The 26,491-nt window shown below is 37.8% G+C and overlaps 1 protein-coding gene and 1 non-coding gene across 2 annotated transcripts; one reads left to right on the top strand and one right to left on the bottom strand.

Annotated features, from left to right (window-relative positions):
- Positions 1–14,155: 14,155 nt before the first annotated feature.
- Positions 14,156–20,268, bottom strand: LOC133796242 (uncharacterized). The gene is made up of 9 exons (XM_062233717.1): positions 19,881–20,268; positions 19,513–19,760; positions 18,799–19,392; positions 18,018–18,201; positions 17,415–17,952; positions 16,713–17,180; positions 16,070–16,626; positions 15,048–15,670; positions 14,156–14,359 (listed from the first exon to the last, which is right to left on the bottom strand). Exons 1-9 carry the CDS (start codon positions 20,266–20,268, stop codon positions 14,156–14,158), a joined length of 3,804 nt encoding a protein of 1,267 aa, XP_062089701.1.
- On the top strand, positions 19,796–19,902 carry LOC133798926 (small nucleolar RNA R71). Its single transcript, XR_009876142.1, has one exon. It is a non-coding gene; the product is annotated as a small nucleolar RNA R71 (small nucleolar RNA).
- Positions 20,269–26,491: the final 6,223 nt, after the last annotated feature.

Here is a 26,491-nt window from a genome sequence, read left to right as displayed (position 1 = left end):
CAATGACAAGACGCCTAGACCCCCGGTCACGAATGGAATCAATTATAACAACCATAACAACCACAACAACCGTAACAATCACAAAAATGATTGTAACTGCAGAAACCACCAAGACAGCAAAGTTGAGCGCCCCAGTTGCCCTAAATACTCGCGTTGACATTTGGGGGAATGTTAGGTTAGCACTAACAAGTATTACAAGTGAGTTCAGTCTGGCCATCTAAAGAAAGATTGCCCATAGTGGAAAGCAGGAGCAGGGCAGGGCAACAATAACAATCTAGTGCCAGCAAGAGTCTTTGCATTGACGTAAAAGGAAACAACCAACAGTAACACCGTGGTCACAGGTCAACACCATATTTCTAGTATGATATGTAGAGTCCTCATTGATTTTGGAACGACTCGCTCTTATGTTGCTATGAATATAATTAATAAACTAGGATTGCCTTGTAAACTGTTTGAGCATAGTTTTAGTACCATGTTACCATCAAGACACATTATGTCATGAATTAGGTGGCCACAGTCAGCTTCCATAGTAGTTGAGGGCAGAGAATGCCCAGCAGATCTCATAGAGTTATACATACCAGATTATGATGCTATACTTAGCATGGATTGGTTAGCCAAATATGGAGCAACGATAGACTGTCGGCAAAAGACAGTGGAGTTCAGACCGGAGGAAGGATAGCCCTTTTCTTTTAAGGGAGAAGTGACGAGATTTCGTACACCCATTATATAAGCATTGGAAGCTTGAAACATGATGCAGAATGGGTGTTCAGCATATTTGGCAAATGTTTTGGATAAATCTAAGGAGACAAAGTTAAAACCAGAAAATGTCCACATTGTTTGTAAGTTTCCGGAAGTGTTTCCCGAGGACTTCCCAGGTTTACCCCCTGACAGAGAAATCAAATTCGTGATCGAATTTGCACCTAAAACAACACTAATATCCAAAGCGCCCTACTGAATGGCACTTTTAGAGTTAAAGGAACTCAAGACCCAGCTACATAAATTGTTGGACAATGGGTTCATACGGCCTAGTCATTCGCCATGGAGAGCACCAAATCTGTTTGTGAAGAAGAAAGATAGAAGTACGATAATGTTCATCGATTATTGGGAACTCAATAAGGTCATGATTAAGCACAAATATTCCTTGCCCAGTATAGATGAACTCTTTGATCAACTGCAAGGGGCAGCAGTGCTCTCAAAGATTGATCTGTGATCCTGGTACCATCAGCTGAAAGTGAAGGAAGCAAATATTCCTTAAACATCTTTCAATACTCGCTACAGACATTATGAGTTCCTAGTGATGTCTTTTGGACTCACTAATGCCCTAGCGACATTCATGGACATGATGAACATAGTGTTTAAGTAATACTTGGATAAATTCATAGTGGTGTTTATAGACGACACCCTTTTCTACTCAAAGACTAAGGAGAAGCATGAGGAGCAGCTGAGGTTGACGCTCAATAGACTACGAGAGCACAAACTTTATGCTAAGTTCTCTGTTATCCCCAAAAATGGAGATTGATGACGTGGTAATAGAGGTGACAAATGGCGGTACATGGTCCATAAAAGACACATTAAATAGTCAATAAATACATTGACTCCTCAGAGTTGTGATAAAGTGACTCGGTAGACTGGTGAAGAGTTTGGACTGCTTGAAAGATGTCACAACCAAGCCAAGTGCATCCTAGGAGATCCCAAGGGTGTGGTCCGAGGAGACCCCAAGGGGGTGGTCCTAGGAGAGCTAAGGAGAGTGCATCCTAGGAGATCCCAAGGGTGTGGTCCAAGGGGGTGGTCCTAGGAGAGCTAAGGAGAGTGCATCCTAGGAGATCCCAAGGATGTGGTCCGAGGAGAGCCCAAGGGACTTTGGTCCGAGGAGAACCAAGAGAGTGGTCCTAGGAGACCCCAAGAGAGTTGTCCTAGGAGACCCCAAGGGTGTGGTCCGAGGAGAGCCCAAGAATTTGGTCTTTATACATATGTCCAGCAAGTGCATGGTTGCCCAAATAAAGAGTGCCATGTTAGAGAAGAGATATGACATGTTAGAGGAGAGGAGTGCATGTCCTACCACCATGCACTTGTCCGACCCACAAAAACATGTCCTGCCACCATGCACATGTCCGACCAGCACCTGCATGGGTGGTAAGTAGGAGGTGGATCAACTAGCTAGAGGAGGACTAAGTCAAGATTCCCAGAAATAACTTCAACAAGATATGCGGGAATCTCTCATTCTTCCCACAAATGGGGGGTTTGTTACATTTTGAATTTTGAATGTAATAAGTATAATAAAATATCTCGATTCTAGGGGATACCGTATGTATGACCCTAAGCCTATAAATAGAGCGTTTATGGGATTAGAGAGGGGTCTGCTTCTTCTTTCTAGACTTTTGGGTCTAAGTATTCTTGAGAGAGAAAATTTGGGTCTGAGTATTCTAGAGAGAGAAAGTGCTAGTATTTGAAAGGATTCTTGTATTTTTGCAATCTGTACTGAAGAAACTCAGTTGGCTCAGTCCATCTGATCTTGAGTACAGATCTATAATCACAACTCTAAGTGGATTAGGCTATTACTGACTGATCGGGGCTGAACCACTATAAAAATCTTGTGTGTTATTTACTTTTCTTGTTTGAACTGTCTGTGTTATTTAAATTCTCTTGAAGTTTTGTCGTATTTGACGTTCTCACGTCGTTGGCTAAAAACACAGTCAACATTCTCTAAGTGTGAATTTTGGTTGGAACAAGTGACTTTCCGAGGCCATATAGTGCCAAGAATGGAATAGTAGTAGATCCAGCAAAGATCGAGGCCATTAGAGACTGGCCCCAACCCAAGAATTCCTCAGAGGCTCGAAGCTTCTTACGGTTAGCGGGTTATTACTGGAAGTTTGTCGAAGGTTTTACTAAGATTGCCACACTCTTGACCAACTTAACCTGAAAACACCAAAAGTTCACATGGATTGAGAAGTGTGAAGAAAGTTTCAGACTATGAAGGATTAGTTGATCTCTACACCTATCCTTTGTGTTCCAATAGAGGGCGGGAAGTTCGTGGTGTATTGTGACACATCTAAGAACATTTTAGGTTGTGTGTTGATGCAGAATGGGAAGGAGGTAGCCTATGCCTCAAGGAAACTCAAGGACTATGAGTAAAGATATCCCACATATGATCTTGAGTTGGCAACAATGGTGTTTGCACTGAAAATATGGAGATATCACCTTTATGGGGATAAGTGTGAAATTTACACCGATCACAAAAATTTGAAGTTCTTCTCCACTAAGAAAGAGCTGAATATGAGACAGCGGCGGTGCAGAGTCCCAGAATGTTTACTTAGCTAGCTAGGTAGAAGTAGTAGTAGCAGTAGCAGTAGCAGCAGCAGTAGTAGCAGTAGTAGTAGTAGTAGTAGTAGTAGTAGTAGCAGCAGCAGAAGTAGCAGTAGGAGTAGCAGTAGCAGTAGTAGTAGCAGTAGTATTTTAGATTTCGTGGATTTTGGTTCAAACCGGGACTTAGTAGGACACTCGTAGCAATAGTTATGGATTTTATAGGTCTAACCTATAGTTTAGAAATATTAATTATAACATAAGGTTTAATTAATATTTTTGGTCATAGAAATATTTTAATTATAATCTAAGGTTTAGATAGAATTTTAAGAGCATGACACATGTCATAATCATGTTTATTGAATGATTTAAGTATTTTTTTTTTTTTATAAAAGAAAGATCTAGAAACTCTAGAACCTTCCAGAACCATTAAGAGCATGACACTTGTCATAATCATATTTATTTAAGGATTTAAGTATTTTTTTAAATAAAAGAAAGATCTAGAAACTCTAAAACCTTCCAGAACCATTAAGAGCATGACACTTGTCATAATCATATTTATTTAAGGATTTAAGTATTTTTTAATAGGATAGTTTCACTCCTCAAACTCTATAAATAGGACCTAGTACTCAGCCATTTTTCTTCATTCTTCAAGTTGTGATCAGAGCCTCTAAGGTGCTGGTATTACTATAGAGAGATACACTTGGGTTTGGGATAAAATATTTATCATTCTAAGCTTTTCTAAACACTTGGGAAGTGAGAAATAGTGTGATTTTGGTATTAAGGTTTAGATCAATCCATAAGATCAATCAAGGTATTCCTATTCCTAAGTTCACTTCTTTATAATTCTTTAGTTTCTTTTATTCAGATCCTAACTCTTGTTTATGATTCTTGATTAGGTATTTAAGTTCTTGAAAGTTAAGGTCATTCTTGGTAAGTTTCTTCTTGATGATTTAGTTTTCATATTCATCTTTATTCTTAGAGATTCTCACCTTTTCTACTGTTGGTTTATAGGAGTGTTCTAATTTCGTTCTTGTTCCCAAATATCCCGTCTTTTGGTAAGTAAAATAGGATAGATCTTATGTGCTTATATGTTATGATATGTTTATGATATGATACGTTAATGTTATGTTATATGTTCTATAGTCCTTGGGCATATGACTTGTTTAAACAACAAGCCCCAAGAATATGTTTTTGGTTGCTTGGGCACATGACTTCCTTAGATAAGCAAGCCCTGAAAATCTATGATTGGGCATATGACTTGTTAAGATAGCAAGCCCCAAGAATGGATGATTGGGCATATGACTTGCTTAGATACGAAAGCCCCAAGAAGTTATATTGGGCACATGACTTGCTTAGCTAGTAAGCCCCGCAAATTTATGGGCATATGAGTTGCTTAGCTAACAAGCCCCAATAATTTATGATGGCCATTATTGTTATAGTCCTATATGATAAATGTTGTTATAGTCATACATTTTATAGTATATGTTTATGATATAGTTTTATGCTTATGATTTATGTTATATGATTGTTAGTAGATTTTCCTTGCTGGGCATTAGGCTCACTCCTTTATTTTTAGTGTGATGCAGGAAAATAGATATGGAGGTAGAAGGATTCTTGGCAGCTTGGCTTGTGTATTAAAGATGAAGGGATTCAATGGACTGCGTGTCGATCGAGGATGATGTTTATCTATTATTCTTTTTATGTTCTTTTGTAATTCCACATTTAGTTTTTGAACAATTGTTTTAAAGTTATGTTATATGTTTTATAAACAATGGGTACCCATGCCATATTACAGTTTAAATTTTAAATTTTATGTTATTAATACAATATTTATTTTGGAGTTTTAATAAAGTTATGGTTATTTCTTATGTACGTTTTCTCCAAAAGTAGTAGCTATGTCTAGTAGTTTTAATGGTCCAAGTCTTAGAAATAGTTGGGTCATTACATTTGGTATCAGAGCAACGGTTTATATCCATGAAGTTCTCCTTGATACACACGCTCAAGCTCCGAATTTAACCGCCAATGTAAGTGTTTATGTTTATTATGCTTATGTTTATGTTTATAGCTAACGTTTTAGCTGTTATGTATCTCAATTTTTAGATTCACCCTAGTTATGTTAGTTTATTTATTTATTTGCATTTATGATTGTATTTAGTGAAAACCTTTTTCCAAATAAATATCATTTTTATTTTTGAATGACATGTATAAGTTTGATTTTTTTTACAATCATAATAAATAATAAATTTAATAAATAGGTGAGGGTGGATACAAATCAATGGACCGGGTTCTATATTGAGAGTTAGGGGGTCATAGTAGTGGGAACGATTTTACTGATCCCAACCCTCCCTCAATATGGTTAACTTTGGAACAACGACGAGTTTCGAGCTTGAGAATTAAGTCATATAGGATGATTAGAAACACACTTAGAAAATAATAAAGATGGCTTATGTAATGCCCCGGATTCCCTATTATGGTTAATGGATGGATTAGTAGGCCGGGAGGGCCATAACTGTTTAATTATGCCGTTAAATGTGTTATGCATGTTTATGAGAATTATATTATGATACGATGTTAAATGCATGCATGTGAGTCCACATCTGTTTACAGGGGTGTTTTGGTAATTTGGCCCGTTGAGGGTGTAATTGTATATTTGTATGTGTGTTAATGATATATTGTGAGACCACATTATAATGTGGATCGGTTCGAGTATTCCGACATGAGACGATCGTTGAATGAGATTTATCGGCTTGGTCATAACAGGTTTGAGCTCGAGGCTCGGGGTGAGTCTCGGGGTGATATTTATGATTATAGCGTTACCGGGGATTTTAGGGTAACGGGATATGAATTATTGGTGTTTGAGGATTTTGAGATTAGCGGGAATTGGGGAGCGTTAATTATAATTAACGGGATAGGCGGAAAGTACCAATTTTTCCCTTAAGGTGGCTTTAGAGGCTTAAGATGACACAAGGGTATTTTGGTCTTTTTGGGAGGATATATGAGACTTATGTGGCTGTAGAAGGTGGTAGAATAAACAGAACAAAAATAGGGGTTTGCTTCTTCCTTTCCCGTACATCATCTTCCTCACTTCTCCTTTGAGGGTTTTGAGTTCTTGGTGGAGATTCAACCAAGGGAAATTGAAAAGCTGGGTTGGAGCACTTGTTTTAGCTTGTGTGGGAGGTTTAAAGCTAGTCTCAAGGTGAGTTTTGGCCATTTATCTCAGCTGGTGCTCTGTTTTACTTTTGGTTTTCAGCTTATGTTTTTGATGTGGGAAGTGAGAATCAAAGGGGGTTTTAGTGTTAGTTTGATTGAGATTTGATGAGGGTGAGTTAAGGGTGTTATTTGGGGGTTTAATTGTATGTTAGGAAGGGGTTTTATGAAGGTTTGAAGGACTGGTTTGAGAGGAAAACGCACAGGGAAAAAACTGGTTCGTGCGTGGGCATGTTGCTGAATTGGGCTGAGCGCTGCGGCGCAACAGGGATGTGCCGTGGCCCTTGGCGTCTGGCAGAGGGAGCACCCTCTCTGTTTGAGGGCGCGCCGCGGCGCAGTAGAGGAGGGCTGCGGCCCTTAAGGCCAATTTTGCTAAAATGAGGTTTTTAGCTTGGGGATTCAAACTATAGGCCTCGGGGTTGGACCTAGTACCTGGTTGGGTAGTATTTGATGTCTTGGGGGATGGGATTTGGTTTGGGAACCCTCGGTTGTCATTTTTACTGATGAATCCTATAATTTGGTTATGACCAGGTGACCGTCAAGGACTTTAAAGGTTGATCGTTCTCAGGGGTCGTTCATATTATAATTCTCACTCGAACCAGAGGTAAGAAAACAGTGTATGAATACAGTTGCACCCTGTATAGGTATATGACATGCATGGTTTGATATTGGAGCATGTTGGTTGGTATATGTGGACGTGGATTGCATATTAAATGCTGATGTACGTTGATTACCCGTTTAAGACACTGACCAGTCAGGGACCGACTCTAAAGTTGAGAATCCCGCATTGAATGGCTCTATGACATTAATGCTAGACCGACCCTAGGGTCGAAGAACTTATAAGCACTTGCCTGGTCTACGACCAGATGTCTATAGCCAAGGTATATGACCCCGGTGACCGTTTGTCACATGACTAAGGGACGTTGTCCATAGTTTCGACTCTAGAGTCGTGAGGAAGGTTATGTTGGTGACTAATCACCATACACCTATCCTGACCAAGCTTATGAAAGAATCACTTATCAGTTAAGCCCTGGTGACCCTATCGTCAAATGGCTAGAGGGAGCGATGCTCATTATCGTGACTTTTGGCTATTGTCACCTATTTGTTGGACTGATAGTCCTGAATGGTTATTATGATCGCTGTTGATATTATATCATGCTATATTGTGTTTTCTTGCTGGGCCTTGGCTCATGGGTGCTATGTGGTGCAGGTAAAGAGAAGGAAAAGCTTAACCAACCCTGAGTGGAGAGCTTGGGCGATGTGATGTACATACAGGGCCGCTTGACCGCCACGGTCAAGGAGTTCTCAGAGGGACTAGGGGTTTACCCTACTTTTGCCGCTTAGGCCGGCGAGGATTGTAAATTTGAAACTGTAGCGACTCTTTTGTATTATGGACATCTTGTAAACATTTTAAAAGGCTCATGAGCAGTTTATTTACTTAATGAAATGTACCCTTTCCTTTTTACTGGTTTTCTCCTTAACCTGATAATAACACTTAAATCACGTTTTTAACCAAAGGACTCGGGTAACGAGTCAAATTTCCGGTTCACCGTAACTGCTCTGGGGTAACTAGGACGTTACAGCTTATTTGTCTAAGTATAGAAACACACTCTAATGATAAAGAAGGCTTACATAATTTTTCATAAGAAATCATAATTAATAGGTTCGAGTTATGTTTGCATAGATTAAGTTTTTGCCTTAGAGCCTATTAGGGTAAGTTCTAATATGTTTTCTCGACTATTAGAACTTTGCTGAAGATGTCGCTCAGAAGGTCTGCACACACCAATGCCGATGCCTCCAGTGCCGCTCATGAGACTAATGAGGCCCCTTCAGTTCGCAGAAGAGAAGCGCGTGCTACTGTAACGACACAACTATTCTAGACTTTGGACCATTAATAACTACTATACGAATCTTAAGAAAACGTACATATGAAATGACCATAACTTTATTTAAAAACTGTAAAGTGAAGGTTTAAAAGTACATAAAATTCATAAGTAGGACATGAGATCCCATTGTTTTGTAAATAAAGCGTAACATAACTTAAAACTTAAAATTCATTATAACTCAGATGCGGAAAAATACATAGAAAATATGATTTAAAAGACTTAAACAACTTCATCCTTGAATCGTACGCGCAGTCCACCGACTCCATTCTCCCTCAAAACACATCCCCAAGCTGCCAAGAACCTTCCCGCCACCATAACTATTTTCCTGCACATATAAAACATAAAGGAATGAGCCTAATGCCCAGCAAGGAAAATCTACTACAAGCATGAAACATATACATACACATAAACTGTAAACTATAATCATATGACTATATAAATACAACTCCTATTACAATGGCCATCATACTTCTTGGGACTTGCTAGCTAAGCAATCATATGCCCATAAATTTACGGGGCTAGTTATCTAAACAAGTCATATAATTTATGGGGCTCGTTATCTAAACAGTCATATGCCCAAGATATCTACTATTGGGACTTGTTATCTAAACAAGTTATATATTTGTTATCTAAACAAATTATGTGATTGTTATCTAAACAATTCATATACTAAAACAACTAAAAACATATCATACTTATAACATAAACATATATCTACAACATAAAAGCATACAAAACTACCCTATTTTCCTTACCAAAAACCGGAATGTGAGAACAAGATCGGGATTTTGGAACACTCCTAAAAACCATAATAGAGAGGTGAGTATACTAAAGAAAAGAGATGAAAAGAACGAACTACACCATCAAAAATATACTTACCAACAAGAACCTCAAGTTCAAGAACTTAGATGCCTAACCAAGAATAAAGAATACTGAGTTAGGATTTGAGTAGAGAAAAACTACAAGAACAATACAGAAAGGAACTAGAATTAGGAATACCTTGAATGCTTTTATGACCGAACTACACCTTGAAATCGAAATACACTATAACCTTACTTCCCAAGTGTTTATTAAGCTTATAATGATAAAGCTTATAACCCCAACCCAAGTGTTTAACACTCTAAAGTAATCCTAGCAGCTTGTAGGCTCTGAACTCAACTTGATGAATGAAGAAATGGCTAGTGATGGCTGTCGTATACCACACAAATTTAACAATGATTTTTCTTTCAATACTTCCAATTATTTCAGTATAATAGCAACCACAGGTCGAACCCACGAGGACTATCGTTCACTTTATTATTTAAGAATTAACACTAAAACTTAAAAGGGGATTTTGATTTTTTAACTCAAAATTAAATAGCATAAACTAGAAAGCAATTAAAGATGGATATTACGATATTAAGAAGCAGTTAAAGGTTAATCTCCACTCTCAACAATCATTCCTAATCACTAATAATAAATATTATTCCAATTTCTCATTTAAACTATTAACCCCGCAGATAACGCTGAAGCAGTCAATTATCCCAGTCTCCCTATTATAAGTAATCAAGGCGAAGCGCTCAATAATTAACTCTTTTATCTAAGCAATAAATCTATGAAGCATACAATCTATTTAACTTAGATAAAGCATTAAGTCCTATGGAAGCAATTTTTTATCCCAAAAATTCAAATGTTATCCCAAAAATTTGAAAAGAATGATGTGGCAATAAAATTGGCACATGGCATGAGTTAGTGGGGTGATCTGGCTTAGCAATGGCCCAGTGCATCAGTTAAGAAATTGAACAGATAGTCAAGTCAAATACACCCGACCGAAGAGAATATTTGGTCTAAGGGTTGCTTGGCTCAGACCCCAGTTTGAGGACCCTAGTAATTGATTTAAAGCCTAAGTCCAAGAAGATTGAAGGAGAGATTTGGATTTTGGTTCAAGGGATAAAGCAGCAGGTCCGATCGGACCTAAGCTTAAGGAGCCTCTTAACACTTTGGCTCGAGTGTGTCTGAGGTAAACCTCTCAAAGGTTTCCTAAGTAGTAGCTTGGACGTGTCTAAGGAGAATGACTAAGGCTTAAGTTTTAGTCAAGGAGAAAGCCACGTAATGGCCGATCGGGTATGCCGTGGAAGAGGTAGGCTTGGGCTTGAACGAGGTGAGAAGGAGGAGGAAAGTATACCTCGGACCACCTTGGTCCGAGGAGAAGATTTTGAGGTCCGATCGGACTGTGGTTGAAAAGGAGAGGCTCGGACCATTTTGGTCCGAGGAGAAGGGCACTATGTCCGATCGGACATACCCATAGGAAAGGTACCTTGGACCATTTTGGTCCAAGGAGATGATATGTAAAAGGTGGCTCGGACCACCTTGGTCCGAGGAGAAGAGTACAAGGTCCGATCGGACCTTGGTTGAGCAAAGAAGGCTTGGACCATTTTGGTCCGAGGAGAAGAGCATTGTGTCCGATCGGACATGATGCCTATGGGGTGCCTTGGACCATTTTGGTCCGAGGAGATGGCAAGAAGAGATGGCTCGAACCACCTTGGTCCGAGGAGGAGAGTGCAAGGTCCGATCGGACCTTGACTGAAGGAGCCAAAGAGGGTGGTTTGAACCACCTTAAGCCAAAGAAGGAAACTATTGTGTCCGATCGGACACAATGAAGGGGTATACCTCGAATTTGCCCGAAGTAAGAAGCAAAGTAAGTATCCTCGGACCACCTTGGTCCGAGGAGAGCCATGCACATACCACCTTTGACCCACGAAAAGCTTGAAGAGTAATCAACATGCATGAAAGACTATGTCAAACTGCCCGAAACTACTTTAGTGAGAATTGGTCTAAGCATCCGGGAATCTCTCACTCCTCACTCGAATTTAGGGATCAGTTGTATTTTAAACATTTATTTTGTAATATAAATATAAGGTAAATAACGAAATATCCCGATCTAAAGGGGATGTCAGTTGAGAATCCCAGGTCTATAAATAGAGAGTTGGGAGGATCGTAAAAGGACTTTTGGCAAAATTAAGAGTTAACCTATGTTCTAGAGAGAGAAAGTGTTTTTCCCTGAGAGAACCCTTTTTTGTATTCTGGAATATTTTGCACTGAAGAAAATCAGTTGACACTGTTCATCTGATCTTGAGTGTGAATACAGTAATAAAATCTCTAAGTGGATTAGGCTATTACCGATCATCGGGGCTGAACCACTATAAAATCTCGTGTTATTTACTTTCATTGATAAAAACTGTCTGTTGTCGTTTATAATTCTCTTGAAGGCTTGTCGTAGTTGACGTTCTTACGTCGTTGGCTAAATTCACAGTCAACACAAGTTAATCTAGGCAATAAATTAATGAAGCATATAATTCATTTAACCTAGGTTCTATTTTTCATCACAACCAACAATTCTTTTGACATAACTATCAATTGTAATTTATCACATACACTTAGAATCGTAAACTATTAGGTGAGTAATAATTATAAGATGACAATTGAACAATGTAAAATCTTAATTAGTTGGCCACCTAACAAGAAATTACAAGATTCATAACATTCAATTGGAAAAATATAAACAATCTAATATTGAGAGAAATTAAAGAACAATATTCGTTATCAATAATCAAGAATTCATGTCTTGGGTTTTGAATTAACCCTTAACCTAAAAAGAACCTACTCCATAATTTTAATCATAATCACAAACATAATTATAATTAAAATTAAAGAGATTAAGGGAAGAAAAGAAACTAGATTGATGAACAAAAGTAATGTAGTCTTGTAGTCTTCTGTTCAGCCCTTTCTCTCTTAAAACCGTAATAAAGATCCCCCTCAAATTAACCCTAATCATCATTTATAGTCTCAATTAAATTCTAATTAAAAAGTAAAAAAAAATCTGAAAACAACGTCGCGAGCCGCGGCCTAGAACAAAATCTGTGTCTAAATCTGTCCCTCAGGCAGTGGCCTGGAAATTACTCGCAGCGGCCTAGCACCATAGGCAGCGGCTTGAGTTTTATGCGCAGCGGCCTGTCTGGAAGAAAAAATTCTGAAAGTGCAATTTCATTTAAAGTGCCGCGGCCTGAGTTTTATGAGCCGCGACCTACCTCCAATTTCTTCAATTCTTGATCTTAGATAGCTTCCACGTTGCCACCACTTCCACATTTCAATCCCGAAAGCTTTGAATACTCCTAAAACTTTATTTTAATTACACTTGCCATAAAAATTTCAGATTTATCATCATAAAACGCAACGTAGAAAATATGTTGTAGAATCATGAAACATAGTGAAAACTATTAAAAATGCTATCATAACACCATCAAAGCATAGAAAAACTTAACAAATATTAATACAAAAATGACCTTATCAAATTCCCCCACACTTGAATATTGCTAGTCCCTTAGCAAAACACTAAAATTACAAAACTAAAAATAAAACAAATTAATCTAGACTCACTAAATAAAGGTCTTGTCAAAAGCTTGAATGTCTCTGAGAATCACACAAATAAGTAATGCCAAAACAATTCAGATTTTCATACGCATTAGAATTTCAACTCCATATGTAATTTACCATATGATTTTCAAAAAAAATTTACTAAGCACTTAATCACAACACCAACTCAAATGCATCAAATTTAATCCATACTTGCCAAATCATTTTCTTTTAAATCAGTCCCTATATACCAAAATGTTTTTCAATGAAAAGCATCCACTCCATAGACATTAACCAATCATTCTCCACTAATATAAACACACAATGATCAAAAATCAAAAGGTCTTTATAGGCCTGTAATGTAAGGCTAAGGTTAAGGGTAGCTGAGAAAGATACATTTAAGCTCAAATCACACCATAGCATACATCAGCTTCATTCTTTGAACTTGCCCCAAATTTTCCCATATAAATCAAGAAGTACCTATTTTTTTCTTACTCTTCATAATGATCTCACTATTTCCCCGACACTTATACTTTTGCAAAATTTTCATATATACATTTTCTTTCATTGCAAATCATTTTTTCTTTTGGTTTTTTCATAATATTCCAAGGAGAGAAATAGAGATCATACACAAATTACAACCAAACAAATAAACCATAAGTATTTCCCCCTTTTTTTTTTTTAACAAACCATCCCACAAGATAAAATCATATATAAATAACCATGGTGTAATGGGTTACAAAAAGAAATATTTTTCAAGGAAGTATAAGGTCAAAAATTTCGGTTCATAGAAGAAAAGAAATAGTCATCATGGCTCAAACATGGGAAACTAAGGATTATATATAATAGGTTGGCTTGAACGACTCAAACGATCCAAAGAACTGCCTTAATCATCTTCCTAATCATGTGTACTTATGATTTCGCCTCAAACAATTGATTAATGATTTCTAGAGTGGTTGGGACTTCAAAAAAAATTTCAACAAGCATAAATTTTTTTCAACACATTTAAGTGGTGAATTCAATCGTGCATAGAGTGAAAAACAACATAAATCAAAATAGCAATTCACATAAGAGTCAAGCACACAAATCATAAAAAATTCCTCATTGTCTGACATCACTTTAAGCATAATTTAAAGTTTCATCATCGACCAATGCTTTCAACAAGACCAACACAACTGAACACTAACAAACACTAAATAAAACAAAAATTAACAGACACTAACAAAAAGTTAACAAAGACATAACAAAACAAAACATAAAATTTCTTTCTCCCCCACACTTAAACAGTACATTGTCCTCAATGGACTTAGGAAAATAAAAAAATAAAAAATAAAAAGAGAAGAAAGAAAGAACTCCCTCATAACACATCATTCCTCAAGAATATCCATATCTGCCGTGCCAGCAACTTCCTCATCATCAGGGGCCTGATATGGCACCATGGGCATGGGAACCGGTGGTGGGTATGGCTGCAACCAAGTAGAAGCAGGTGGATATGTAGACATATCCACATTCAAACGAGCCTGATCCATCCTATAACAAATATCCCGATAGCTTGCATATTCCACAAGCCTCTGATTGTGATCCAGGATATGCTGAGTATTCGCTCGAATATCAAGTCGGCCATAATAAACCTCTTGCTCCAAAGCTTGCAAGCGTTGTTGGGTGGTTCTTCTATAAATAATGATATGGAGTCGTTTTAAAATAAAAAAAGGGGCTGAAATCGTAGGCCGCAGCTTGCAAATGGTGTGCCGTGACCTACACAATACCTGACGACGTTCCCTTTTTTTTTTCTGAAAAAAAACTCGTGTGCCGCAGCCTGCACATTACGTGCCGCAGCCTACCACACGCTGAAGCCATTTTTTGGAGAAAAACGTCGCGACTTGCAAATGGTGTGCCGCGGCCTGCGAAGCCTCTTTTCTGAAATTCAGTTCGTAGGCCGCGGCTTGCAAATGGTGTGCCGCGGCCTGCAAAGCCTCTGAAGCCTCATCATTTTTTTTTTCATAAAAGGTCCGCGGCCTAGGAAATGTGAGCCGCGGCCTAAGTCCCTTTCCCTTTTTTTTTCAAACTTTTTCATTTGTTTTCATTTTTTTTCACGATTCTAATTACAGAAATTAAACTAAAATTACCTCAACAAAAACAAAAATAAAAATACAATGTTCAATTTAAATAAAGAAAATAATAATGAAAATAAACTAATTTACAAAGTAGCTAAGTTTATCGTCGCTAGCTTGAATTAATGCTTCATTCATCAACATATACCGGGTCAATGAGGTGAATCACCGCAGCTTGTTCTTCCTCCATTGATTCATAATATGGCTTTAATTGCTGACCATTCACCTTGAATGAATTTCCGGTACTTGGACTTACAACTTCGACCACTCCATGAGGAAAAACCTTGGTAACAATGAACGGACCTAACCAGCGAGACTTCAACTTCCCAGGAAAGAGTTTAAGGCAAGAGTGATACATGAGAACTTTCTGACCTTCCACAAAACTCTTCCGAAGAATATGTTTGTCATGGAAAGCTTTGGTTTTCTCCTTGTAGATTCTCGAACTCTCATATGCTTCATTGCGTACTTCTTCTAGCTCATGCAATTGAAGCATTCTTTGTTGTCCTACAGCAACCATGTCCATGTTACACTTCTTTACGGCCCACCACGCCTTATGCTCTAGCTCAACCGGTAGATGGCAAGGCTTCCCATACACCAACCGATAAGGTGACATACCGATAGGTGTTTTATATGATGTACGATACGCCCACAAGGCATCATCAAGCCTTGTACTCCAATCTTTCCTGTTTGGATTTACAGTTTTCTCAAGAATCAATTTAATTTCACGATTAGAAACCTCCGCTTGCTCATTGGCTTGTGGATGATAAGCAACTGTGACCTTGTGAGTTACACTATAGCATCGAAACAATGCTTATATACTCTTGTTACAAAAATGAGTGCCTCGATCACTAAGTATAGCCTTAGGTGTACCAAAACGCACAAAAATGTTGGAGCGAATGAAGTCCACTACTGTTTTTGAATTATCCGTTCTAGTTGCAATTGCTTCCACCCATTTAGACACGTAGTCTACTGCCAATAGAATATATTCATAGCCTAAAGAGGATGGGAACGGTTCCATGAAATCCATACCCCAAACATCAAAGATCTCAAGAATTAAAATAGGAGTTTGAGGCATTTGATCCTTGGCAGTTATGTTACCAACTCGTTGACAACGATCACATGCCTTTCAATAAGCATAAGAATCCTTGAAAATTGTGGGCCAATAGAAACCTCTGTCAAATATCTTACGAGCTGTCCTCTTAGGTCCAAAGTGTCCACCACTAGCATAAGCATGACAAAAAGCAAGGATGGAACGAAATTCAGATTTAGGTACACATCTTCGAATGATTTGATCAGTACAATGCTTCCAAAGATAAGGTTCATCCCATATGTAGTGGCAAGCATCACGCTTGATCTTGTTCCGTTGTGCTTGTGTGAGATCACTTGGTAACTCTTTTGAAGCAAGGTAATTTACAATGTCGGCATACCAAGGAATAACTTCTTGCATGGCAAGGAGTTTCTCATCTAGAAATTTTTCTTCTATGGGCAAATTATCTTCATCCCAAATAAGACGACGCAAGTGACCCGCCACCCTATTCTCAGAACCCTTTTTATCTTTTATCTCCAAATCGAACTCTTGAAGAAGTAGAATCCATCGGATCAGCCGAGGCTTGGCTTCTTTCTTTGCCAATAAATAGCGAAGAGCAGCATGGTCGGTATACACAATCACTTTAGTTCCAATCAAGTATGCCGAAACTTTTCCAAGGAAAAAATGACCGCCAAGAGCTCTTTTTCAGTGGTGGAATAATTAAGTTAAGCATCATTAAGAGTGCGAGAAGCATAATATATAACATGAGGAAGCTTGTCAACTCGCTGCCCAAGAACAGCACCCACAGCATAGTCACTAGCATCACACATGAGTTCAAAAGGTAGCTCCCAATTCGGTGGCTGAATTATAGGAGCTGTAGTCAAAGACTCTTTTAATAAGTTGAAAGCCACTAAACACTTTTCATTAAACTTGAACTTTACGTCTTTTTGGAGAAGGTTGCATAGTTGTGTGGAAATTTTAGAGAAATCCTTGATAAATCTCCGATAGAACCCAACATGCCCAAGGAATGATTGCACTTCTTTCACATTAGTCGGAGATGGTAGAGAACGAATTAAATCAATCTTTGCCTTATCGAACTCTATTCCCTTGACTGAAATCACATGACCCAAAACTATACCTTGGTTTACCATAAAATGGCATTTTTCCCAATTAAGCACAAGGTTAGTTTCAATACACCGTTGGAGTACCAAAGTGAGATTATGAAGGCAGCGATCAAATGAGTCACCATAAACACTAAAATCATCCATAAAAACCTCAATGATGTTTTCAATATATTCCGAAAAAATGCTCATCATACATCGCTGAAATGTGGCAGGAGCATTACATAACCCAAATGGCATTCGTCGGAAAGCAAATGTACCAAAAGGGCATGTGAAGGTTGTCTTCTCTTGATCTTCAGGAGCTATAACTATCTGATTATATCCCGAATAACCGTCAAGAAAACAATAATAAGGATGACCCGCTAACCTCTCAAGCATTTGATCAATGAACGGTAATGGAAAGTGATCTTTACGGGTTGCCGCATTCAACTTTCGGTAGTCTATACAAACTCGCCACCCGATTTGCATTCTTTTTGGTACCAGCTCGTTTTCATCATTCCTTACCACTGTGATTCCAGACTTCTTTGGCACTACCTGAACATGACTCACCCATTGACTGTCTGAAATTGGGTAAATAATACCCACACTAAGGAGCTTCAGTATCTCCTTTTTCACAACCTCCATCATAGGTGGATTCAATCTCCGTTGTGCCTCACGTGTTGGTTTAGACCCTTCTTCAAGTAAAATTCGGTGCATGCACATAGAAGGGCTAATCCCCTTAATATCAACAATAGACCAACCAATGGCTGTTTTATATTCTTGGAGTACTCTCATTAATTTTTCTTCTTGGACTTGATTAAGATCTCGTGCAATTATAACTGGAAGTGTCTCGTTCTTCCCCAAGTAAACATATTTGAGATGCTCCGGAAGTGGCTTCCCCGGCAACGGCGCCAAAAATTTGATGGCTGCAATTTCTCATTAGAAAACGGCAAATTAAGAAATGCAACCTTCTTAAAAGTCTTGTCAAAACCACTATTGAGTGTGGTTATGACATCCATGATCTCATGAGACAAATCTTCATCGGTCAACACAAGATGCTCTCTCAACGCAACCTCCAAACAATCTTCAATATGCAAATCTAAAACTCGTTGAGAAAGGATATCCAACACATCAAGAGAGTAAACAGCGTGTACATCACTTGGATACCTCGTAGCCTCAAAAATATTAAATCGAATTGTCTCCCCATCAAATTCCATGGTCAACGTACCGTCATGCACATCAATCTTAGTTCTCGCAGTTTTCATGAATGGTCTCCCCAACAAAATTGGAGTGGAGCATGTAATAGATTCATCTTCCATATCAAGAACATAAAAATCATCCGGAAACACCAATTCATTTACTTGAACTAAAACATCTTCTATTACACCCCTGGGATAAGCATTCGACCTATCAACAAGTTGAATAATCACCCCTGTTTCTTCAAGTGGATCGAGATTCAATGAAGCATAAATGGAGAATGGCATGACATTGATAGAGGCTCCCAAATCCAACATACAATGCTCAATTCTTTTATTACCAATAGTGCAAGGGATAGTAAAAGTACCAGGATCCTTACACTTTGGTGGAAGCTTCTTTTGAAGAATTGTGGAAACATTCTCCCCCACACTAACTTTTTCATTACCCCTCAACTTACGCTTATTAGTGCACAACTCTTTCAAAAACTTGGCATAGCGTGGCACTTGTTTAATAGCATCAAGAAGAGGAATATTCACTTCTACCTTTCGGAAGGTATCAAGAATTTCCTTGTCAACCTCTTCCTTTTTAGTCTTCTTTAGTATGTTTGGGAATGGAGGTGGAATGACAAAAGTAGGCTTAGGGCTTAGTTGTGTAGGGGTGGTTGGATTTGGAGGAACATCTTCTTTAACTGAGCAATCAACTTGTGGCTTGGATGACAATTTACTGAGCATTGGAGGACTAGGTGGATCATATTGCGTCCCACTTCGCAAAGTTACTGCACTAGCATTCTCCTTGGGATTCATCTCAGGTTGTGAAGGCAATTTATTTGACAGATGAGCTTCCAACCGGTTATATGATGCTGCTAATTGTCCCACCTGATTCTCCAAACTTTTGATGGAAGCTTGGGTGGTTTGCTGAAATTGAAGAGTATTTGTAGCAAGTGCATTAATTACATCCTCAGTAGAAGGTTTGGCACTTGGTGGTGGAACAGCTTGCGGTGCTTGTGATGGTCGAGGTACAAAATTATTTTGAGACCTCTGTTGTATAGTGAAACCAGGTGGCCTCGCTGATGTTGGTTGTGGAGCTATTTGTTGTTGATTCCCATAACGAAGGTTTGGATGATCACGCCAGCCAGGATTATAAGTTTGTGAAAATGGTTCATAATACATCTGACGTAATTGACCAAGGAAGTTTCCTACAGAATTAACACCCTCAGTTTCTCCCTCCACTAGAGTAGGGCAAGTATCAGTAGGGTGCCCCACAACTTGAAAGATTCCACATGGTCACACCTGTTGGCCTAAAGCTAGTTGTTGGACCACTACAGTTAATTGAGCCAATTGTTGACCCAGCTGATTAACATTAGAGGTGCTCACTTCATTACCTGATTTGGGCGGTGGAACAGGATCTTGACGAATGCCAAACTGTTGTGAGTTAGCAGCCATATTAGATTTCAAGCTCCTGGCTGCAACAGGAGTCTTATCAACTAGTGCACCCCCACTGGCTGCATCAATCATACTCCAATCCAGTGATTGTAATCCTTCATAAAAGTACTGAATGAGGAGTTGTTCACTTATCTGATGATGAGGGCAACTAGCACACAACCTCTTAAATCTCTCCCAATATTCATACAAAGACTCTCATGTATGCTGCCTTATACCACAGATCTTTTTCCTGATGCTTCCAACTTTAGATGCTGGAAAGTATCGTTCTAGGAACATAGTCTTCATACCATTCCAAGTTTCAACAGTACCCGGTGGAAGATAGTACAACCACTCTTTAGCTGCATCCTTTAGGGAAAAAGGAAAAGCTCGCAGCTTAAATTGTTCCTTAGTCACTGCAGCGAGTTTCATACTAGAACAGACAATATGAAATTCCTTCAAATGTTTATTCGGATCCTCACCAGGCAGCCCATGGAAAGAAGGCAATAAGTGGATGAGGCCCGATTTTAGCTCAAAGTTTACATCCAACGGTGGATACTGGATGCATAATGGTTGTTGGTCAAGATTTGGCGCTGCCAACTCTTTCAATTTCCTTTGCTGGGCCATTGTTCTATAGGATCGAACTGAATCGTTAGAATCAGATTCGTTGTCAGACGGTAATGGCACTTTAACACGATTATCTTGTGGAGCAAGACATTGAAAGAGCGGATTATCGGTAATAATCCTTGAAGAACGAGAAGTTGACGATGACTCAAGATATTGTTTAAGCCGAGATAACCTTTCTTAAGTATCCTCTTCACCAGACATTTATACCTGATAATTCCACAGTAAAAACTAATTAGTCAAAAATAAATAAATTTGAATAACAAAGAGAATAACAATAGTCCTCGGCAACGGCGCCAAAAATTTGATGGTTGTCGTATACCACACAAATTTAACAATGATTTTTCTTTCAATACTTCCAATTATTTCAGTATAATAGCAACCACATGTCGAACCCACGAGGACTGTCGTTCACTTTATTATTCAAGAATTAACACTAAAACTTAAAAGTGGATTTTGATTTTTTAACTCAAAATTAAATAGCATAAACTAGAAAGCAATTAAAGATGGATATTACGATATTAAGAAGCAATTAAAGGTTAATCTCCACCCTCAAAAATCATTCCTAATCACTAATAATAAATATTATTCCAATTTCTCAATTAAACTATTAACCCCGCAGATAACGCTGAAGCAGTCAATTATCCCAGTCTCCCTATTATAAGTAATCAAGGCGAAGCGTTCAATAATTAACTCTTTTATCTAAGCAATAAATCTATGAAGCATACAATCTATTTAACTTAGATAAAGCATTAAGTCCTATGGAAACAAGTTAATCTAGGAAATAAATTAATGAAGCATATAATTCATTTAACCTAGGTTCTATTTTTCATCACAACCAACAATTCTTTTGACATAACTATCAATTGTAATTTATTACATACACTTATGTTATACCCAAAAATTGGAGAATGCATCCTAGGAGGCTAAGGAGAATGCATCTAGGAGAGTGCCTCCTAGGAGGGCTAAGAGGGTGGTCCTAGGAAACCCCAAGGAGGGTGTGGTCCTAGGAGACCCCAAGGGTGTGTAGGAGGTAAGCCTCCCAAGGTTTTCTAAGTATTGGCTCGAACGTGCCCAAGGTAAATAGCTAAGGAGGAGGAGTCTCATGCAAGAGAATGGAGACTTAGACTTTCATAAGGAAAGTCTATACAATGTTCGATCGGACATGTTTGGGAGATGCTAAAGGAGGTTGCCTCAATGTTGTCCAAGGTGGGGTTCCCTCAATGTTGTCCAAGGTGGGGTTCCCTCAATGTTGTCCAAGGTGAGGTTCCCTCAATGTTGTCCAAGGTGAGGTTGCCTCAATGTTGTCCAAGGTGAGGTTGCCTCAATGTCGTTCAAGGTGAGGTGCCAAGGAAGTTGCCTCGGACCACCTTGGTCCGAGGAGAAGCCAAGGAGATTGGTTCAAGGAGGAACATGGCATGCTAGAGGAGAGTACATGTTCGAGGAGAACCATGCACGTTCAACCCACCCAAAGCATGTCCTACCACCATGCATGTTTAACCAGCACTTGCATGGGTAGTGAGTAGGAGGTGGACCAACTAGCTAGAGGAGACTAAGTCAGACACAACTTCAACAACATGCGCGGGAATCTCTCATTCTTCCCACAAATGGGGAATTTGTTACATTTTGAATTTTGAATGTTTATTTGTAATATAAATGTAATAAATATAGTAAAATATCCCTATTATAAGGGGATATCAGTTGAGGATCCCATCTCTATAAATAGAGAGCTTATGAGGTGAGAGAGGGGTCCCTTCTGCTTATTCTTTCTAGAGAGATAAAATTGGGTCTGTCTATTCTAGAGAGAGAAAGTGCTGAAATTAGAGAGAATTCTTGTATTTTCACAATTTATACTGAAGAAACTCAGTTGGCATAGTCCATCTGATCTTGAGTATAGATTTATAAATCACAACTCTAAGTGGATTAGGCTATTACCGACAATCGGGGCTGAACCACTATAAAAATTCTGTGTTATTTACTTTTCTTGTTTATACCGTCTGTTGTCGTTTACATTCTCTTGAAGGTTCGTCGTATTTGACGTTCTCACGTCGTTGGCTAAAAACGCAGTCAACAACTTAGAATCCTAAACTATTAGGTGAGTAGTAATTCTAAGATGACAATTGAACAATGTAAAACCTTAATTAGTTGGCCACCTAACAAGAAATTACAAGATTCATAACATTCAATTGGAAAAATATAAACAATCTAATATTGAGAGAAATTAAAGAACAATATTCGTTATCAATAATCAAGAATTCATGTCTTGGGTTTTGAATTAACCCTTAACCTAAAAAGAATCTACTCCATAATTTTAATCATAATCACAAACATAATTATAATTAAAATTAAAGAGATTAAGGGAAGAAAAGAAACTAGATTGATGAACAAAAGTAATGTAGTCTTGTAGTCTTCTCTTCAGCCCTTTCTCAGTCTTTCTCTCTCTTAAAACCGTAATAAAGATCCCCCTCAAATTAACCCTAATCATCCTTTATAGTCTCAATTAAATTCTAATTAAAAAGTAAAAAAAAAAATCTGAAAACGACGTCGCGAGCCGCGGCCTGAAAAATGCGAGTCGCGGCCTAGAACAAAATCTGTGTCTAAATCTGTCCCTTAGGCAGCGGCCTGGAAATTACGTGCAGCGGCCTGGCACCATAGGCAGCAGCCTAAGTTTTATGCGCAACGGCCTTTCTGGAAGAAAAAATTCTGAAAGTGCAATTTCATTTAAAGTGTCGTGGCCTGAGTTTTATGAGCCGCGACCTACCTCCAATTTCTTCAATTCTTGATCTTAGATAGCTTCCACATTGCCACCACTTCCACATTTCAATCCTGAAAGCTTTGAATACTCCTAAAACTTTATTTTAACTACACTTGTCATAAAAATGTCAGATTTATCATCATAAAACGCAACGTAGAAAATATGTTGTAGAATCACGAAACTTAGTGAAAACTATTAAAAGTGTTATCATAACACCATCCAAGCATAGAAAAGCTTAACAAATATTAATACAAAAATGACCTTATCAGCTGGGTACTAGGTCCTATTTATAGAGTTCAAGAATGAAAAGATCTTCATTTAGCTTGAATAAAATAATGGATTTTTAATTGAAAAACATTTGAATAATCGTTTAGTAGAGGCTGAAGACTCGGTCAAAAAGATTGTGGACTTATCAAGAGGTTAAGGATTAAAATGAGCCTAGTTTCAAAATTGTTCAAAAATCATGCACCATAGCTAATATATCGCCTAGGCTGATATACCCGAGGCTCGTTGAGGTGGTCGTGCGAAGTTACGTGTTTTTCGTATCTCCGTATGGCGATATATCGCCCCCTAGAGCTGTGATATATCGGCATACACTGAAATATTATACACGTAATTACACTTTTTCAACCTAATTTGAATTGAGTAAACAACCTTGACTATATAGACATCCAACTCTATCACGTGCTTATTTAGTGTTGTTTCTTTTATTTTTCATAGACATAGGAGGAATATGGATAGAAAGTGGATGTCAGTGAATAGGTTATCCGCGGAATATAGGAACGAGGTCGATTTTTTCTTAAGGTTTTGTTCAGAAAATGTGAAAGACCCAAATTTTACTTCTTGTACATGTATTAAGTGTGGAAATGTTAAAAAGATGAATCTTAAAAAGATTAAAGAACACTTATATTTCAATGGGATCGACAAGAGTTACACAAATTGGTATTACCATGGGGAGATAGCTCCTATTGCTTCAACTCTGCCAAGTAGACCAAAAGGAGTGAGGAGGAATATAGTAGAGGAGATTTGGGATCCATTAGATGAAATGATTGATGATGCACATTATGGATTAGGAGTAAACCCAAATAAGTTTGAGACACTCCTTAGTGATGGTGAGAAACTGATTTACCTTGGTTGTACCAGATTTACAAAATTATCTTCACTTCTTAGGTTGTACAATCTAAATGCTAAACATGGTTGGAGTGATAAAAGTATTACTAATTTATTTAGTTTTTTGAAGGAGTTATTGCCCGAAGATAATGAAATATCGATTTCATTTTATGAGGCAAAGAAGACATTATGCTCATTAGGCATGCAATATGAAAAAATTCATGCATGTCCTAATGATTGCATATTATATCATAATAGCTTTGCAGAAGCAAAATCGTGTCCTACTTATGGTGAGTCGCGATGAAAAAAGAAAAGAAATGGTGAGGATGTCAAGGAAGGAGTGCCTGCCAAATTTTTGTGGTACCTTCTGCCGATTCCTCGTTTCATCCGATTGTTTAGAAATGTCGAACAAGCTAAAAGTTTGTCGTGGCATGCCAATGAGAGAATAAAGGATGGCAAATTAAGACATCCAGCTGACACCCTAGCTTGGAAGAGAGTTGATTTGAAGTGGGCTTCTTTTGGAAATGAATCTCGTAATATTCATCTAGGTCTTTTGACTGTCAGGATTAATCCACACACATCTCTTAGCAGTAATTATAGTTGTTGGCATGTTATGCTTGTTATTTAGAATCTAACCCCATGGTTGTGTATGAAGAGAAATTTTACACAGCTGACCTTGTTATATCAGAACCTAAACATCCTGGTAATGACATTGATGTCTATCTAGCTCTTCTAATAGATGACTTGAAAACTTTGTGGGATGAAGGGGTTAAGGTTTATGATGCACATAGGCAGGAAGAATTTAATCTTAGAGTGGTCTTCTTGTGGACAATTAATGAATTTCCTACTTATGGAAATTTATTTGGGTTTAGTGTGAAAGGATATAAGGCTTGCCCCGTTTGTGAAGAAAAAACATGTTTTGAATACTTGAAACACTCTTGGAAAATATGTTATATGGGACATAAGAAGTTCTTGCCTAATACGCATAAACTTCGAACTTGGAAGAAGGTAGTCAATGGTTAACAAGAGTTTGAGGAGGCTCTTGAGACTTTGAATGGGATCCAAGTACTTGAGAAGATGTCTAAATTTGGGTTCAAGTTAGGGAAACCTAAATTTTGTACACCTACAAAGATGAAACGTAGTCGAAAGGTAAGGTTGTGGAGGAGCCGAAAGGTTGTTATAAAAAGAAATCTATTTTCTTCGAACTTGAATATTGGCCTTTCTTACTTGTACGCCATAATTTAGATGTTATGCACATAGAGAAAATGTATGTGATAGTTTGATTGGCACTTTGTTGAATATTCCTAGCAAAACTAAGGATGAAATTAACGCTAGACAAGACTTGGTTGCAATGGGTATAAGGGATGAATTAACTCCAAAACCAGATAAGAGACGAACATATTTACCTCCTGCTGCTTACACTCTTACTAAAGAGGAAAGAATGAAAATTTGTAGATGTTTGTTTAATATAAAATGTCTAGAGGGATATTCCTCAAATATAATGTCATTGGTAGACATGAAAAGTTGTATTCTGACTGGTATGAAATCTCACGATTGTCATATTCTAATGCAACATTTACTACTAGTGGCCATTCGATCTGTGTTACCTAGGAAAGTTTGAGATGTAATCACAAGGTTATGCTTGTTTTTAAGTCATTGTGTTGTAAGGTGATTGATCTGCTTAAGTTACCCAAGTTAAGAGATGAAATTGCTGAGGTATTGTGCGAGTTGGACAAATATTTCCCGCTGACATTTTTTGATATAATGATCCTTCTGACAGTTCACTTGGTTAGAGGACTAAGATATTGTGGTCCCGTTTATTTAAAATGGATGTATCCATTTGAGTGATATATGAAGATTCTTAAGTGGTATGTATGTTGGGGTTTTATGCCCTAATTAAAACTTGAATTCTTTGTAATCTCATTTATTATCAATAAAAGAATAGAAATCATTTTTTGACTAGGTCAATCACTTTGCTCACATGTTTTATTTTTATGATTATTTTTTTAATATAAACTTCTATTAAATCCCGAGCATATAGCTAATCTTATTTATAGTGACATAATCACAGTGGAATATAAATATGATTATATGTTCAAAATAAGTTAGTCCTAAGATTAGTTAGTGCACAGGATTTACACTGACTTGCCAATCTACGATATGATCTACTTACACATTACAATGTTATGTTATTTCCAGAACATTAGCAAAGTAGATAAGATCGGATGTATTTGTTACATGAGACTGGACCGATATTGACAGTTGATAAGATAAGTAAACATACTGTTATTATCTATTCTAGTCATATTATGTAGTTGACCATAGGTCAATTCAATCTCAATTCTGAGTGGTTAGTATTCT

Source organism: Humulus lupulus, chromosome 8 (genome assembly GCF_963169125.1).
Source record: "Humulus lupulus chromosome 8, drHumLupu1.1, whole genome shotgun sequence".
Taxonomy (NCBI): domain Eukaryota; kingdom Viridiplantae; phylum Streptophyta; class Magnoliopsida; order Rosales; family Cannabaceae; genus Humulus; species Humulus lupulus.
Note: the sequence above shows the minus strand (reverse complement) of the source record. Positions and strands in the feature narration are given on the sequence as shown.

Excerpts from the sequence above, each read along its gene's own strand:
- LOC133796242 (XM_062233717.1), bottom strand. The coding sequence starts at position 20,268 with ATGGCCCAGCAAAGGAAATTGAAAGAGTTGGCAGCGCCAAATCTTGAC. Across the intron at positions 19,393-19,512 it reads AACTAGCTTTAGGCCAACAG|ATGTATTATGAACCATTTTC; the intron begins GTGTGACCATGT and ends CAATTACGTCAG. Across the intron at positions 17,181-17,414 it reads ATTGATCAAATGCTTGAGAG|TGTTTATGGTGACTCATTTG; the intron begins GTTAGCGGGTCA and ends GGATGATTTTAG.